General features: G+C 30.6%; 1 protein-coding gene across 15 annotated transcripts in view; it reads right to left on the reverse strand.

The window, feature by feature from the left end:
- The window catches only part of LOC127071194 (protein tramtrack, beta isoform), a 75,211-nt gene that overhangs the window by 24,313 nt on the left and 35,545 nt on the right, over positions 1-15,353 (reverse strand). For 2 of the 15 annotated variants that reach the window (XM_051010185.1, XM_051010190.1), the window contains exon 5: positions 13,157-13,286. The exons of 7 other annotated variants lie outside the window; for them this stretch is intronic. In XM_051010185.1, coding sequence (XP_050866142.1) covers positions 13,157-13,286 — 130 coding nt within the window. Of the gene's footprint in view, positions 8,307-9,748; positions 13,287-15,353 lie in introns of those variants that run through there. 6 more of the 15 variants (XM_051010188.1, XM_051010180.1, XM_051010192.1 and 3 more) reach the window with 5 other exon arrangements.

The following is a 15,353-nucleotide window of genomic DNA, read 5'->3' on the forward strand; positions in this document are numbered from 1 at the left end:
ATATATATGTATATGTATATATTTTCACTCCTGTTAATACGAGCTGGTCTCCTTTTATTAATACACATACACACACATATATATATATATATTACTCGTGTAAATATACATTATCTTTCGCAACGTCTCAAGAGATTTTTCAGAGAGAAAAAGAAAAGGAAAAAAGAAAAAAGAGAGAGAGAGAGAGAGAAGACGAAGGGACAAATCTTTTTTTTTTTTTTTTTTCACCCGAGACGACCATCGACGACGACGACGACGACGACGACAACGACACCTCCCTATTCATTACCTCCTCGCACTTCACCATTAACGTATCCACGGAAAACTTAAGTTATCCGCCGAGTGATAAGTACCACGGTCTACGCTTTTACTATCGCAATATTGCACAGATTATTTCTTTTTTTTTTTGTTATTTTATTTCTTTTTTTTTTGTTATTATTTCTTCATTAAATTCATCTCAATTTCAATAAGGTGTTAGCACCAATCTATTATATCACAATGTTCCACTCCACACCACGCAATTGCAAATATATAAATACCTATATGTAATAGTAGTAATGGTAATAATAGTAATAATAATAATAATAGTAGTAGTAGTAGTAGTAATAGTCGTGGTAGTAGTAAAAGTAGCAGTAGTAGTAGTGATAGTAGTAGTAGTAGTAGTAGTGTAGTAGTAGTAACAGTAGCTGTAGCAGTAGTAGTATGGTAGTAATAGTAGTAGTAGTAGTAGTAGTAGTAATAGCAGTAGTAAAAGTTGTAGTAGTATGGTAATAGTAATAGTAATAATAGTGTTAATTGTTATAGTAATAATATTTATATTAATAGTCGTAATTGTAATACGTACTGTAATAGTAATAGTTAATATGCAGCGGTAATTTATTTTTGCGCTTAGATAATAAAAAAAAGGTTTTTTCTGTTCTTTTATTTTCTTTTTCTTTTCTTTTTTTTTCTTTCTTTGTTTTCTTTTTTTTGTTTTCACCTTTGTTTACGATACAACAGCCACGTTAGATATCACCGAATTAGATTATCGGTAGGACCGTCCCGAAATTGTTTCGCGTTAATAATAATTTTCCTTTCTTTTTCTTTTTTTTTTGTTTCTTGCCTTTTTTCCCTACTTCGCCCTTCTTATTCCACTTCTATTTCATTTTCTTTTTCTTTTTTTTACTTCTTCGTTAAATTTCCCTAGAGTCCGAGTATTTCTCGCGTCCGTTTTCAACCTTTTCATTATTATTTTGTTATCCAGAAAAATACGTTTTTGTTTTTAGTTCTCGTTTTAGACGTATAGTAAATTTTTTTGTTCTTATCTTTCTTTTTTTTCATTTCGTTCTAATCGAACAGTCGTTTACATCTCTCTAGATTTCGTCCGCTTCGATGACCATAGTCAGAGGGGTGGGTGGGTGATTAAGAGGATCGAATTAATAATAATAAAAGAAGAAAGAAAAAAAGAAACGAAAGAAATCAATGAATCAGCGCCGAAAAATGATGGACGCGTGAGAAAAAAAAGAAAAGAGAGAGAGAGAGAGAGAGAGAGAGAGAGAGAGAGAGAGAAAATAAAAAGATAAAGCGAGGTGCACGAAATTTTATTAATTTTTACAAGGAAAATATGATAATAGGATGATAATTATTATGTAAAGGACAGAGGAAGGGCGTAGCGAGAGCTTTTACATTTACATTAGCTCTTCGACTTTATTGATTCTAATTAGCATTAATAATGAAGTATAATAACAAGTGCTTCGAACCATAGTGGATCTTTTCAAAACATTACGTATATTTGACTCGTTCGTTAGAGGAAAAAAAAAAATAGAAAAAGAAAAAAGAATAGTAAAAAAAAAAAAAAAAAGACAAAAGAGAAAAAAAATACGAGGATTACATTATATATTACATTTTATTTTCCATTAGATTGCAAATTATTATTGTACGAGTGAAACATTTATTTTACTATATTGAAACAAACGAACCTTCTACTTTCGAAACTTCGATTTATTGATTAATTAATTATTTAATTAATTAATTCATTCATTTATTTATTTATTTTGTCATTATTGATTCAACTCGCGTAAAACTTAAAAGAAGAGTACAGATCGAAAAAAAAAGAATACGTCAGATTAGAAATAAAAAAATCAAATGCACATAATTTCGTCGCTTATCGAAACGTATGAACAAGTTTTTAGTTACAATTTCTAATAAAAAGCAAAAAAAAAAAAAAGAGAGAGAGACAACGTCGTAGGAGTAAATATATATCTACTTTGAATTGTTAATTTTCAATTGCATGCTTGACAAAAAAAAGAAAAAAAAAAGGAAAAAGAAATTATGACAGAAGCCACACTCTTTCTCTCTCTCTCTCTCTCTGTCTCTCCATCTTCATCTCTATCTCTATCTTTATCTCTCTTTCTGTATATTACGATAATTTGTCGATACAATATCATGAATTTCTAAACACTCCATTTCGAAATCCGAGAATACATATTAAGCGAAGTGAAACGGATAGAAGGGTTGTGGAAACAAATTTTATATTAAATCCGAATTAATAAATCTTCTTTTCTTTTTTTTTGCTGTTCTCGTTAAAATAAATTCGATCATCACGGATAGATAGATCGAGAGAGTGTACATACGTTTGCCATCGTATCAAACATATACATATATATATATAAATTGATGTAACGTCGTTTAGATTAAAAATCATTAACGATATAACGAAATAAAGAAATAAAATGTTCTCACGGAATTCCGATCGTTGGAAAATCGTATTATGATTTACAATGGTCTATCGTTTCATAATCTCTCTCTTTTTTTTTTCTTTATTAAAAAAAAAAAAAAAAAAAAAACAAAACAAATCCGTTATTAAATATTAAATCAATATTAAATCTCAATCACTTATCGATTAAAATCGTCCGATCGCTGTTAATCCTCCGTTTAAATCCGTAACAATCTTTTTTTTACTTTCTTATATTTCTGTTTTTACTTTTTTTTTTATTCTTTTTTTTTTTTTTTTTAAATCGTCATTTGTACGTGAAAATTTGTGTATACGCGCGAGGGTAGGTTGGAAGTGAGGGTTAAAAAAAAAATAAGAAAGGAGATGATCGATAGAATTTCTTTTTTAAACAAACAACGTGCAAAGAAGAAGGGGAAGAAAAGAAAGAAAGAAAATAAGAAAGAAAGAATGAATGAAAGAAAGAAGGAAAGAAAGAAAGAAAGAAAAAGAATATAAAATCGTTGAAAAGCAAAAAAAAAAGTCGGCTGCGACTGACGTACTAATATAGCCCTACGATAAATCCCGTTTCTGATTCGTCTAGACAAGCTTGTCTGACGAAACTGCAACGTAATTCGATGCAGTCTGAAGGGTGGGTAACGGCTAGGGAATTGTGCAGAGATGTATGTATATGTATATGTCTGTATATCTGTGTCGTACGTCTCCTTTTTATTCTCCCTATAAATAACATAAAAGGAATGCTCACGTTCTCTTTATTTCTCCGACAACTGAATAGACGGTTTCGCATAATATTTGCACCGATTTAAAGGGTAAACAGGAATAATCGTATATACTCGACATATCTACGTAATGTATACATATGTGTGTATATATATATATACACAAAACGAACAAGATAATTTTACTTCACCTTCGAGATGATAATTTGTATTTTACGATTCGAATACGAACTGATAAAATCATACGAATTGATATAATTCACAACCGAATTTCATAAAGAATTTAATTATTCTCCGATTAAAAAAGAAAGTATTTCCTATTCGTTTCGATATGAACGTATTATTAAAATAATTTATTATTTATCATTCCAACGATTTATATTAATTTTTAACATTTCTATGCGTCGCGTAAAAAATTTTATTACGATTGATAATTAAAACATTATTGAATATTAAACAACGTTTCAATCTCCATGTTATTATTTTTCCAAGACTACTAGATATATATATATATATATATTCGATCTTTTGAATTATTATATTTTTAATTCTTTTTCTTTTTTTATTTTTTAACTTTGTAGAAACAATTAATTTCGGTTACGTTTTAATAGATACGGACGAATTTCTTGATTATTTCGAAATCGAAGATAAAAATATTTTCTTTAAGAATTATAAAAAAAAAAAAAAGAAAAAAATAGTGAATAACGAAGTCGTCGAAGTAATTGAAAGGGGAAATAGAAAAATGATAGAGAACGATTCGATTCTTTGAAACGTGAAACGTCGACGATATGCAAATGTCCTTTCTAAGAATAATAAAACGAAATTTAAGAAAAAAAAAAAAAAGAAATTCATAATTCATCATAAGCAAAAAATAATCGATCGCGCGAATATATGATTCTTGAATTGAATTAAGTAATAAATTAATTTTTCATACTTTTTTTGTTTTTCCTTTCTATTTTTGTTATTTCGTATATAATCGATAGTTGTTAACGCGTTTACGAATACACACACACACACACACCCCCACACGTATATATAATTAAATAAATTAAATGTTATCGCGGATAACGTAGTACCTTTAATAAATTTCTCTTTAAGATAAATTCAGCTACGATTATTCTCTTTGAAAAATATTATAACGCTTCAAAGGATCGTTATTTCCATCGTAAGTTAACGCCATAACGAAAAATGAGAAAATAGACGAGAAAATAGAAATAATCCGTCTCGATAATAAGTTTCTCTCTCTCTCTCTCTCTCTCTCTCTCTCTCTCTATCTATCTATCTTTATCATTAATATTATCTCCATTTTTTTTCTATTTCTATTTCTATCTCTTTCTTTCACGATGTACGACGATTTCGTACGATGACGACGATGACGACAACGACAACGACAACGACAACGACAATGATTACGACGATTCGAATCTTCAAACAATTTACGTCCACATAGAAGCATTAGATACATAACGCGCTTTATTGTACGTCGAGCTATTTAAATGCAAATTTCTATCGTTAGATTGATAGATAGATTATCGATTGTAATTGTCCGATCGATCGGAGAGAATAACGTTCCTGATATCCCATTTCGAATCCCATTAAATAGAAATTCTATGAACGCTTCCATTTGTAAACGCGTTTTATAACACCATCGAATCTTATCGAACGTCTGTATAAAGATAGAGAGATAGATAGATAGATAGATAGATAGATAGATAGATAGATAGATAGATAGATAGGTAGAGAGGAAGAGAGAAAGAAAAAGAGAGAGTTGCAATTTTCGAGTCTTGATTATTTCTTGTTTTTCTTTTCTTTTTTTTTTAATTTCTTTTATATTTTCATTAATAATTTTTATCATTTTATTACAATTTGTTTACTCGTATAAACTCTCTCTTTCTTTTTGTATATCTCTAAAACTCGATTAAGATTTTCAAATTGATTTTATCATCATTGAAAAGATCATGTTTGTTTATTCGAATCTTAAAAATTCAGAAATAGAGGGAGTGAAAATGAAAAAAAAAATAAAATAAAATAAAATATATATATATATTAATAAAAGGAGAGAAAACAGAAAAAGCTATTAAAAAGTTAGAAAAGGATAATCGACCGTTTAAAAAAAAAATATATATATATATTAAAATTATTCCGTTCGTATGTTTCTTTCTCTCGAGGCATAGTGAAATTATCTCAAGCTTTAGCGAGACAATTTAAAACTATAAATGTCCAAATTTTGATGGAACGTCCGACCATAAATGGTTCGTAATTAAGTCCAGTACAACTGGTTATATAAAGCTTAGTTAAACCGCGATAACGTGGCACGAGATAACAGATGAAAATTCATTTCTATTTCTCCTTTGTTAACAGGCAACATTTTCTCTGTGTTACCGCAAATATTACACACATGTGTGTGTGTGTGTGTGTGTGTGTGTGTGTATAATCTATAATATAACGCGTTTTACGTGTGTTGGTAATAAATTTTACGAAGGCCAAAATGTAATGATATATCAAACGATACGTAATACCTCACCCACCCTATATGTTAAATGCATCTCTAACGAATTAATATTTTATCGTTTAATTTCGATTTTTAACGAGATATAATAGATACAAATATATCTGTACGCATATATTTCCCCGAAGCATTCATACTGAAATTTTTCATCGATTTATCGTAATTATATTTGTTCCAATGAATCGTCGAATTTTTATTTCTCCTTTTTCTTCTTTAATATTTCTTTTTTATTTTTTCTTTATTTCTTTCTTCTTCTTCTCTTTTCTTTTTTCTTTTTTTAACAAGCTACGAGCTAAATATTTGGTCGAATTTTATGATCTACGATTTTCCCTTACTTACTTACTTTCTTTTTTTCTTTCTTTCGTTCCTTTTTTTTATTTTTCGTTCTCTCTTGAAAAAAGGAAAAAAATTGAAACGAAAAGAACAAATTAGCAAACTTCTTTAGAATAAATTATTAGCATCGTACCTGTCGATAATCGACCGAGCTTCTTAAACGTTAATGATAACAATTTTATATATATATATATATATCCTATGTAAAAAATCTCACGTTTAGAAAATTCATTTCGAATTAAGAGATTGATCGTAGGGACATATTTTGCGTACATTCGTCTGGCACCTTCGAAGCATACGAAATTATAGAGAAATATAATTATCTTATTATAATTCTTCTTCTTATCTTTTTTGCTTTATCATTAGAAACCTCATAGATTATTAAACGCACACATATGAAACGATTGCATACGTACACAGCATTCTAATCTTTCATTCACCACATTCGGCCATATTTATATTCTCTCTCTCTCTCTATCTCTCTCTCTATCTAACTACCTATCTATCTACCTATTTATCTACCTATCTACCTATCTATCTATCTATCTATCTATCTATCTATCTATCTATCATTTTCTTTCAGTGATCATCATTCAAAACTGCGTACGAAACACCCGGCAAGTATCCACATATGAATTATATACTATTTGGTAAAAAGCCAAAAAAATGCGCGATTACGGTCAAATCCCCCAAAATTTTCTAATATCAGCGAAAGCTAAATGAAAATAGATATATCTTTCATCTGTTTGTGTCCTGTGTGTGTCGATCTATACGTGTATGTTTGTGTGTGTATGTGTTGAAAGAGAGAAAGAGAGAGAGAGAGAGAAAGAGAGAGAGAGAGAGAGAGAGAGAGAGAGAGAGAGAGAGAGAAAGAAAGTTGTAATAACAGAAAGAAAAAGCGAATATAATTCGAACGATATATTTCAAAATATATATACACGTGTGTGAATATACGTATATACATATTTAAATAATATTGTATAGTTAAATGTAAAGTTATTTGTGTATATATATATATACGTATACATATACATATATACATATATTTATAATGCTTGAAAATTAAATTCTTCTCGTCATGATTCTTTTTTTATTTATTTATATATTATTTATTCATGTATGTGTTTCCCTCTCTGACAACATTTTGTCGTGTGTGTGTGTGTTTGTATGTGTTTGTTTGTTTGTGTGCGTGCAACTATCCCAACAAGACGTTTTTAACCTATACGTCCCGACAGGAGAGAGAAAAAAAAAGAAGAATAAAATAAAATAAAAGGGAAAAGAAAAACAAAAGAGAAAAATAAATAAATCTCACTGTATACACATGTTAATAATTATTATATATATATATGTATATAAATATATATATATATATGTGTGTGTGTATATATATATATATTTGTGTTCTGTGCTGCATTGCGGTAATTATTCGTTATAAACAGTGAATAACACATATATAAAATCATAAAACGATAAAACAAAATAAAATAAATTATCCAATATATTAATATACTTAATATTTTGACGTAATATATTAATATTCTGGTTATATATTATTATTAATATTATTATAATTATTATTAGAGTTATTGTTAACGTTATTAGTGATATATATATATAGATTTTTTTTTATATTATAATATATTATTATTATTAAATTATAAGTATGCGTGTTCGCGGTAGCCTTAACTATGCAAAGTGCCCTTTTTTGCAGCAAAGAAAAAAAAAGAAGAAAAAATAACAGAAATATATAAAAAAAAGAAGAAGAAGAAGAAGAAGAAGAAGAAGAAGAAGGAGAAGGAGAAGAAGAAGAGATAAGATCAACGATAATATCATTTCATCACAATGTGGCGGTTTGGCTCTTTGTATAGCTAGCGGACTCAACGTTACATAATGTGTGTATGTATATATGTATGTTATGTGTATGTGTGTGTAATAATTATTCCATACTTTGGTGTGTTTGCACATTTCATGTATGCGTTTGACATTCGTGTACACTCTGATTACTTCGTCCTTCATTGATAACAATTTTCATATCCTAAAAAAACAAAACAAAAAAAAAACAATGAAAAAAAATGAAAAAAAAAAAAATAAAAAATAAAAAAAAAATAACCGATCACAATTTAATCAAACATTCCTTATTAGATATTTAAAACTTTCAACGTTTGCCAAACATTATTTTATATTGGCTATGTGCGTGCGTATTTATGTATGCATGTATATGCGTTGTACGCGCGCGTGTATGTGTGTGTATGTGTGTGTGTGTGTGTTTATATGCATGTCTATATACATATATAAAGTTATACATAAAATTTCTTCCCCCTCTAATAAAGAAAGAAGATAAGAAACGAACAAACAAACGAACAAAGAAAAAAGTAAGAAGAGCAGAGACTGATATTGCACCCCCAACCGATTATAATATATCAATTAATGTGCAACGATGTCGTAAGTATATATATATATATATATATATATATATATATATATATATAAAAATATATATATATTTTATAACCATCCCATTGATGATAAAAATCAATTCTGTTTATCTACATATGCGTGTATTTATTCATGTATGTCTCTGTAAGTTATGTATGTATATATATACGAATGTATGTATGTATGTATGTATGTATGTATGTATGTATGTATGTATGTATCTATGTATATATATATGTACGTGTTTTTAGTTTTTTTTTGTTTCCTTGTCCCCCATTTAAACATAAACTATATCTCCAACCAATGGTATAAGACTATAACGGTAGATTATATAAAATATAAAATATAGATACTATATAAATCATTCCGATTAATTAATAAATTCATATTTTCTTTGCCTGTGCGCACTCTCTCTCTCTCTCTCTCTCTCTCTCTCTCTCTCTCTCTCTCTCTCTCTCTCTCTCTCTCTCTCTTTCTCTCTCGCTCTCTCTTAAGTCCCGATTCGTGGAATGTCTCCTCGCGATCTTGTTCCACTATATTATATATTTCGCAAATATTTATTTATTATACAATCCCCCGTCGCGATCTGCGGATTATTAATTATATTATAAACTTTTAGGTGTTTCACCCCCGTTAAATTTTTTGTTTAATTTCCCCCTTAGAGACCCACCCGCCCGATTTTCCTATTTAAAAAAATTACGCGACTTTATAGTCAAAGTTCATATTAGAAGTGCAAAAAAGGAGGCGTGCGCCTATTAATTCTTCCGCGCTTATAAGTTACATTATATTCCATAATTTTCCGTTCTTCTTATCTTGCTTTTTCCTCCTCTCTCTTTCATATTTTTTTTCTTTTTTTTCTTTTTTTTTTCTTTTCTTTTTTTAAATCTTCGTTTCCTTTTATCAAAAGACTTTTTACAAACGTTGATGGATAGGACAGAAATTTCGTTGTTATTACGATAATATTTTTAGCTTAAATATTTTAACTCACCTATGTATACGTATGCATGTATGTATGTAGGTATTTATGTTTTTTTGCATGTATGTATGTATGTATGTATGTATGTTTGTATGTATGTATGTATGTATGTATGTATGTATGTTTGTATGCATGTATGTTTATGTACGTGTATATACATATATATATGTACGTATAAGGCGTGTATCGCGTGCTTCCCTTATTTTTTTGGACCTCCGGCACCGTGCGCGCGCGTGCACGTGTAGCAAGTATATACTTACATATACGTGACTTTATACATTAGCAAACCCGTTGTCTCTATGTTGTTTTTCGTATTCGTGTTAAATACACGTATAAACATATCTCACTTCATTCTTTTCGATAATTAAAAATCTCGTAGCTTTTATATGTATATGTACGTATGTACATATACGTTTTAATGTATATTTACGAGCGTACATAGATGCATATGTCACGATACATAACATGTATGCACGCACGACACACACAAACACACGTACACGCACTCATCCAAACCGAATCAAGCACCCATTCGTTTACGTGTTCACCAACACACACACATGCGCACATTACACACATACCGCCGGATTTTTAATCCCCGCGCGCGCGCATCCCTTCGCAAAATAATAACACTTTACAATATCTAATATGAAATCCAACTATAAAATTCTCTTTCAACAACTAATATGCGATTTCACCCTGCTTATCGTATTCGACGAATTAGCATGGCGTACATTATTTTCTTTTTTCTTTTCTTTTTTTTTTACACCGCGATCGAGATGAATTATTATATTCGATTGATTAAAAGTGTCCCCTTTTGCATAAATTTGTTGTTTTCCCTTCTCGTACATGTTTGTTTATTTGTTTTTAGTTATTTGTTTAATTAATTATTGAATTATTTAATTATTTAATTAATTAATTATTTATTTATTTATTCATTTATTTATTTACTTATCAATTTATTTATTTGTTTAGTTATCATTATATCATTATTATTATTTTTTTTTTTAAATCTTTTTGTCTAGGTTTTACTTTTCTTCTTCTATCTTTTGACTCCTTCTTGCGGTCGATCAATCGAAAATATACGATTATGTTCGACGGCAACAACAACTACTTACTTACGGGAGTAAATTGGCACCACGTTTGCTCCCATTTTACAATGTAATTCCGTTAGTTTTTAATAAGCGACCCTCTTTACAACATTACGTTTCCTCGAATGGCTTCTAATCTTACGCATTTATCTATTTATTATCAGCCCCGATTCTTCGTTCCTTTTCATTCTACTACCCTCTCTATCTATCTCTCTCTCTCTCTCTCTCTTCCCCACTTTGTTATATGCGCATTAACCTAATGTCGAATAATCGAGAGAAGAAAAAAAAAAGGACAGAAAAAAAATCACGCAAGCTGTCCGAAGATAAAAACGAGCCTTGAATTTTGTCGATAATTACTTTCACACCTTCTCTCATTTTTATTTATTACTTTCTTTCGAGCAAACACTCTCTCTTTTCTTCGATCGTGTAAAATTGTTTCTCTCGAATCTCATTCGACTGATTAATTTTCAATTTTTATTAGCACCCATCGATATTAATTACTAAATTTTTCTTTTTTTTTTTCTTTTCTTTTCTTTTCTTTTTTAACAAGATCCCTTTCATCCTTTTAATCGCACTTTCGAATTGCACTCAGCAATTGTCGAAGAAGACTATATGGAAATAATTTGAGAAAGATAAATGTTAAGAGATAATTAACATTACGACGAGAAATTCGAGGATAATTACGATTATCGTAAATAATATTTCACTCGTTCGTCTTTAAAAAAACGCGCGCTTACAACCCTCTGAATTAACGTTAAGAAAAGCGACCAGCGCCTAAAAACACACAGGACACGTCTTCGCGCTTTTTGAAAACGAACGAGAACGAGAAAGTAAAAACTGTGGGAGAGGGATGAAATGATAGATTGATAGTAGAAAATTGAGAGAAGGGGGAGAAAAAAAAGTAGGAAAATGAAGATAATCGGAGGGTGGATTGAGAGGAGAGGAGAGGAGGGGGTAAAAGACGTGAAATAGACGAATAATATTTTCTCAAGTCTCCAAAAACGAAACTTGCTGAAGCAAATAAAAATTCGTGCTCGTTCGTACGGACAGCTTGCGATCGAGAGTAACATTATTGCCGACAAAGTATATATGTATATATATATATATAATGTTTGTGTATGTATGTGTGTACGTATGTATATAAATTTTCTCTCGACTAACTTCTTAATCGATGTCCCTTTTTTTCTTTTCTTTTTTTCTTTTTTTTTTTTTACGTACGTCATCGTTGCCGACGTCCTCTTTTTCATATTGTTTTCTTTCATATTGTTTCGTTCGACTTCTTATTTTTTTTTTTCCATATCTCTAGCACAACGAGAGAGAAAGATGACGACAACGACGACGACAACGACGACAATCGAGAGCTATAATAAAACGCGAACGCGAGTTATTTCTTCCCCCTCGTACCTTATATCATCTCATTCGAGGAAATATACCCCAATCACCTATTTAAGGACCTGACCTTCTACTCGCAGGCAGATCTTGCGAAGGTCGGCACACAATACACGTGAGGGAAGCTCAAGCATAGAACCTACAAAAAAGATTTGGTGTTTCGACAAAGAGGAAAAAAAAAAAAGCCGAGAGAGAGAACGGCCTCCGCCGCGTGGTCGTTTCTCCGTGGCCATATCTTTCTGCATCCCCTATATATGTATATATGTATATATACATATATATAATCAGGCTCTTCATATCAATGACATTGCATATATATATATATATATATATGTATATACGTATATATGTATATGTATATATATATATATATATCATATACACACATACATAAGCACGTACACGCACGCACACATACATATATATTCATATATACACATATGTATGTATATCCCTAAGATTGAACAGCGCACTTTTCACATATTGATGTATGTATATATACATATATATATTTATATATATATATAGATATGCGCGTGCAGCAGCGACGCGTGAGTATGCGTGGTCGATCATCACTTATTCTTACGCGCCCGCCCATATTTTTTTAACGAGGAAGTAGCAAACGAATTGTAGAAGGTATGTTATGTAAATCGGTCGCGTATCTCTGTGCGTGTATGTATATATATATATATATACACACATATATATACATATATATATGTACATATACATATATGTGTATATATATATGTATATAAATATATAAATATATATATATATATACACACACATATACATGTAAAATGTATTTTGAAATTCTCGCGCTTTTAGGATAGTGTGTTCATGGTATCATTACTCGTCGCTGATAGCGCCAACGAGTTGGCCATGAAATCGTTAAGATCGATCTTTCTTGCCTCGGGGTGTTTGAATTTAAAGTGCGTGCGCAGGTTATCGCTACGTGTGTACGTGGCACGACAGAGAGGACACTCAAACCTGCCGGGGAAGTGGACGTGGTAGTGGTTCCTGATGTGCGTCACGACCTTGCCGCACAGCTTGCACCTGTGAAGGTTGCAGCCGCCTGGCACCCGGTCAAAGGTCAGCCGCATGTGCCAGGCTTTTGAACCTGCAACATCAACACAAGACAAGTCACTTTCAAACTGTTTGGCCTAATCGACGCGACCTAAAAAACCGAGCCGCCCTTTTCTCACGTTATTCTTTTTTTTTTTTTGGTTTTTGGTTTTTGGTCTCTGGGGATTTTTTTTTGGTGGATTTTGCTTTCGTCTCTATATTTTTTTTTGGACTTTATTTCTATTTTTTTCGTTACTTCTCTTTCGCTTTTTCTTTTGGTCTAATTCAATTCGATGCAAGTCGATTCGATTCGATTCGATTCGATTCGATTCGATTCGATGCGATTCGATTCGATTCGATTTAATTCAATTTTCCTTCGATTTATATCTTTACTTTTAAAAGTTTGTTAATTCTTTTTTTTGTATTACCTTCTCTTTTTTTTTACTTTTTGCTCTTCTCTCTCTCTTTCTCTTTCTTTATCTATCTATCTATCTATCTATCTATCTATCTATCTATCTATCTATCTATCTATCTATCTATCTATCTATCTACCCTTCCATTAATCGACTTTAGACTATCTCGTAACGAGATCTCAATGCAACACGACTTCGTTCAATTTTTAAAAAACAATCTCTCGCGAAGCTCGTTGGCGGCTCGTTTTCCTACCTCCCTTTTTTACCGCCCAATCAACCACCCACCCATCCACCCTTCCATTCTCCTTTTTTCTTTCTTTTTTTATCTTTCTTTCTTTCCCTAGCATTGCCATCTTTAATTACATTACTTCCAATCTACGTTTTAATTCCAATTTTCGTTTCGTTATCTCCTTTACCCTTTCCATTTCACCCTCCTATTCCCTCCCCTCTCCTCCCCTACCCCCTCTATCATTCCTATTACACGCGTTTTCCCTTTCATCGTAGGCTATACATATACACATAATCATTTCTTTATTTTTTTATTATTTTTTTTTTTTGGTTTATTTGCCTTTGTCCTATTCTGTTCTTCTTTTTTCTTTTTTATTTCTTTTCTATAAATTTTTTTTTTATTACTACTACTTTTTACTTCGTTATTAGAATCTCCCGCGCTACGCTTTGTTTCCGCCAGAAACCAGAAAGCATCCCCAGCATTTTTTTTTTCGCACCCTCTACTAACCCCTATCCCTTGTGTCCCTCAAACTCTCTCGACACAGCTCTCACTCTCTTTTACATTCTATTTTTTTTTTGTTCTTTTTATCTCCCTCTTCCTTTCTCTTTCTCTCTCTCTCTCTCTCTCTCTCTCTCTCTCTTTTTCTCTGTTCTACAGAGACCCTGTTTGTTATTATTTGTTTCGTATTTAGTTTTTGATTTTCTTTTTTCCAAAAATGTGCCGCTTCTACCACGATCAACCTAGCTCCCATATATATATATATATATATATATATATATATATATATAGAAATAAGTAAATATATAAAAAAATATATATACACATACATATAGAATGTTTTCTTTTTTTATTTTTATTTGTAAGTTTGTACACACAGCACCCACAGTTAAATATATATATATATGAAACACCACTCCCGCAAAAAGTTAAATAACAATTTTCTTCCTTTTACCAAAAACCACTTTTCTTCCCAGCGATATGAGCGCGTGCCGCGTTTGAAAACGTTAGAGACGCGTGTGTCGTGCTATGCCATTGCAATTTTTCGGTTAGAGAGCCGGTTTAATTGTGTGCGTGTGGGAATTCGTGTCGATTATGTAACATATAAATAAATCTTTCAGAAATAAATCAAAACAGATATATTCATACATACATACATACATATATAAATATATCTATTTTATGATCTGTGTGTACGAGTAAGAAAGATAGATAGATAGATAGATAGATAGATAAATAGATAGATAAATAGATAGATAGATGAGTACAAAGCTTAGAAGACGAAGCCGATAAAAAAATAAATAAAAATAAAAAAATACAAAAAAATGAAATAAAAGAAAAAGAAAAAAAGGAAAGAGACGATGGAAGAAAGCAGGTAGGACGATGGAGCTTTTACGTGTGTCCAGGGATGTGAATTTCTTTTTCTCTCTTTATTTTTATAATTCATTTTTTTTTCTTTTTTTTTCCCATAAATTTATAATCC

The sequence above is a fragment of the Vespula vulgaris genome, chromosome 21, assembly GCF_905475345.1.
Source record: "Vespula vulgaris chromosome 21, iyVesVulg1.1, whole genome shotgun sequence".
Classification (NCBI taxonomy): Eukaryota; Metazoa; Arthropoda; class Insecta; order Hymenoptera; family Vespidae; genus Vespula; species Vespula vulgaris.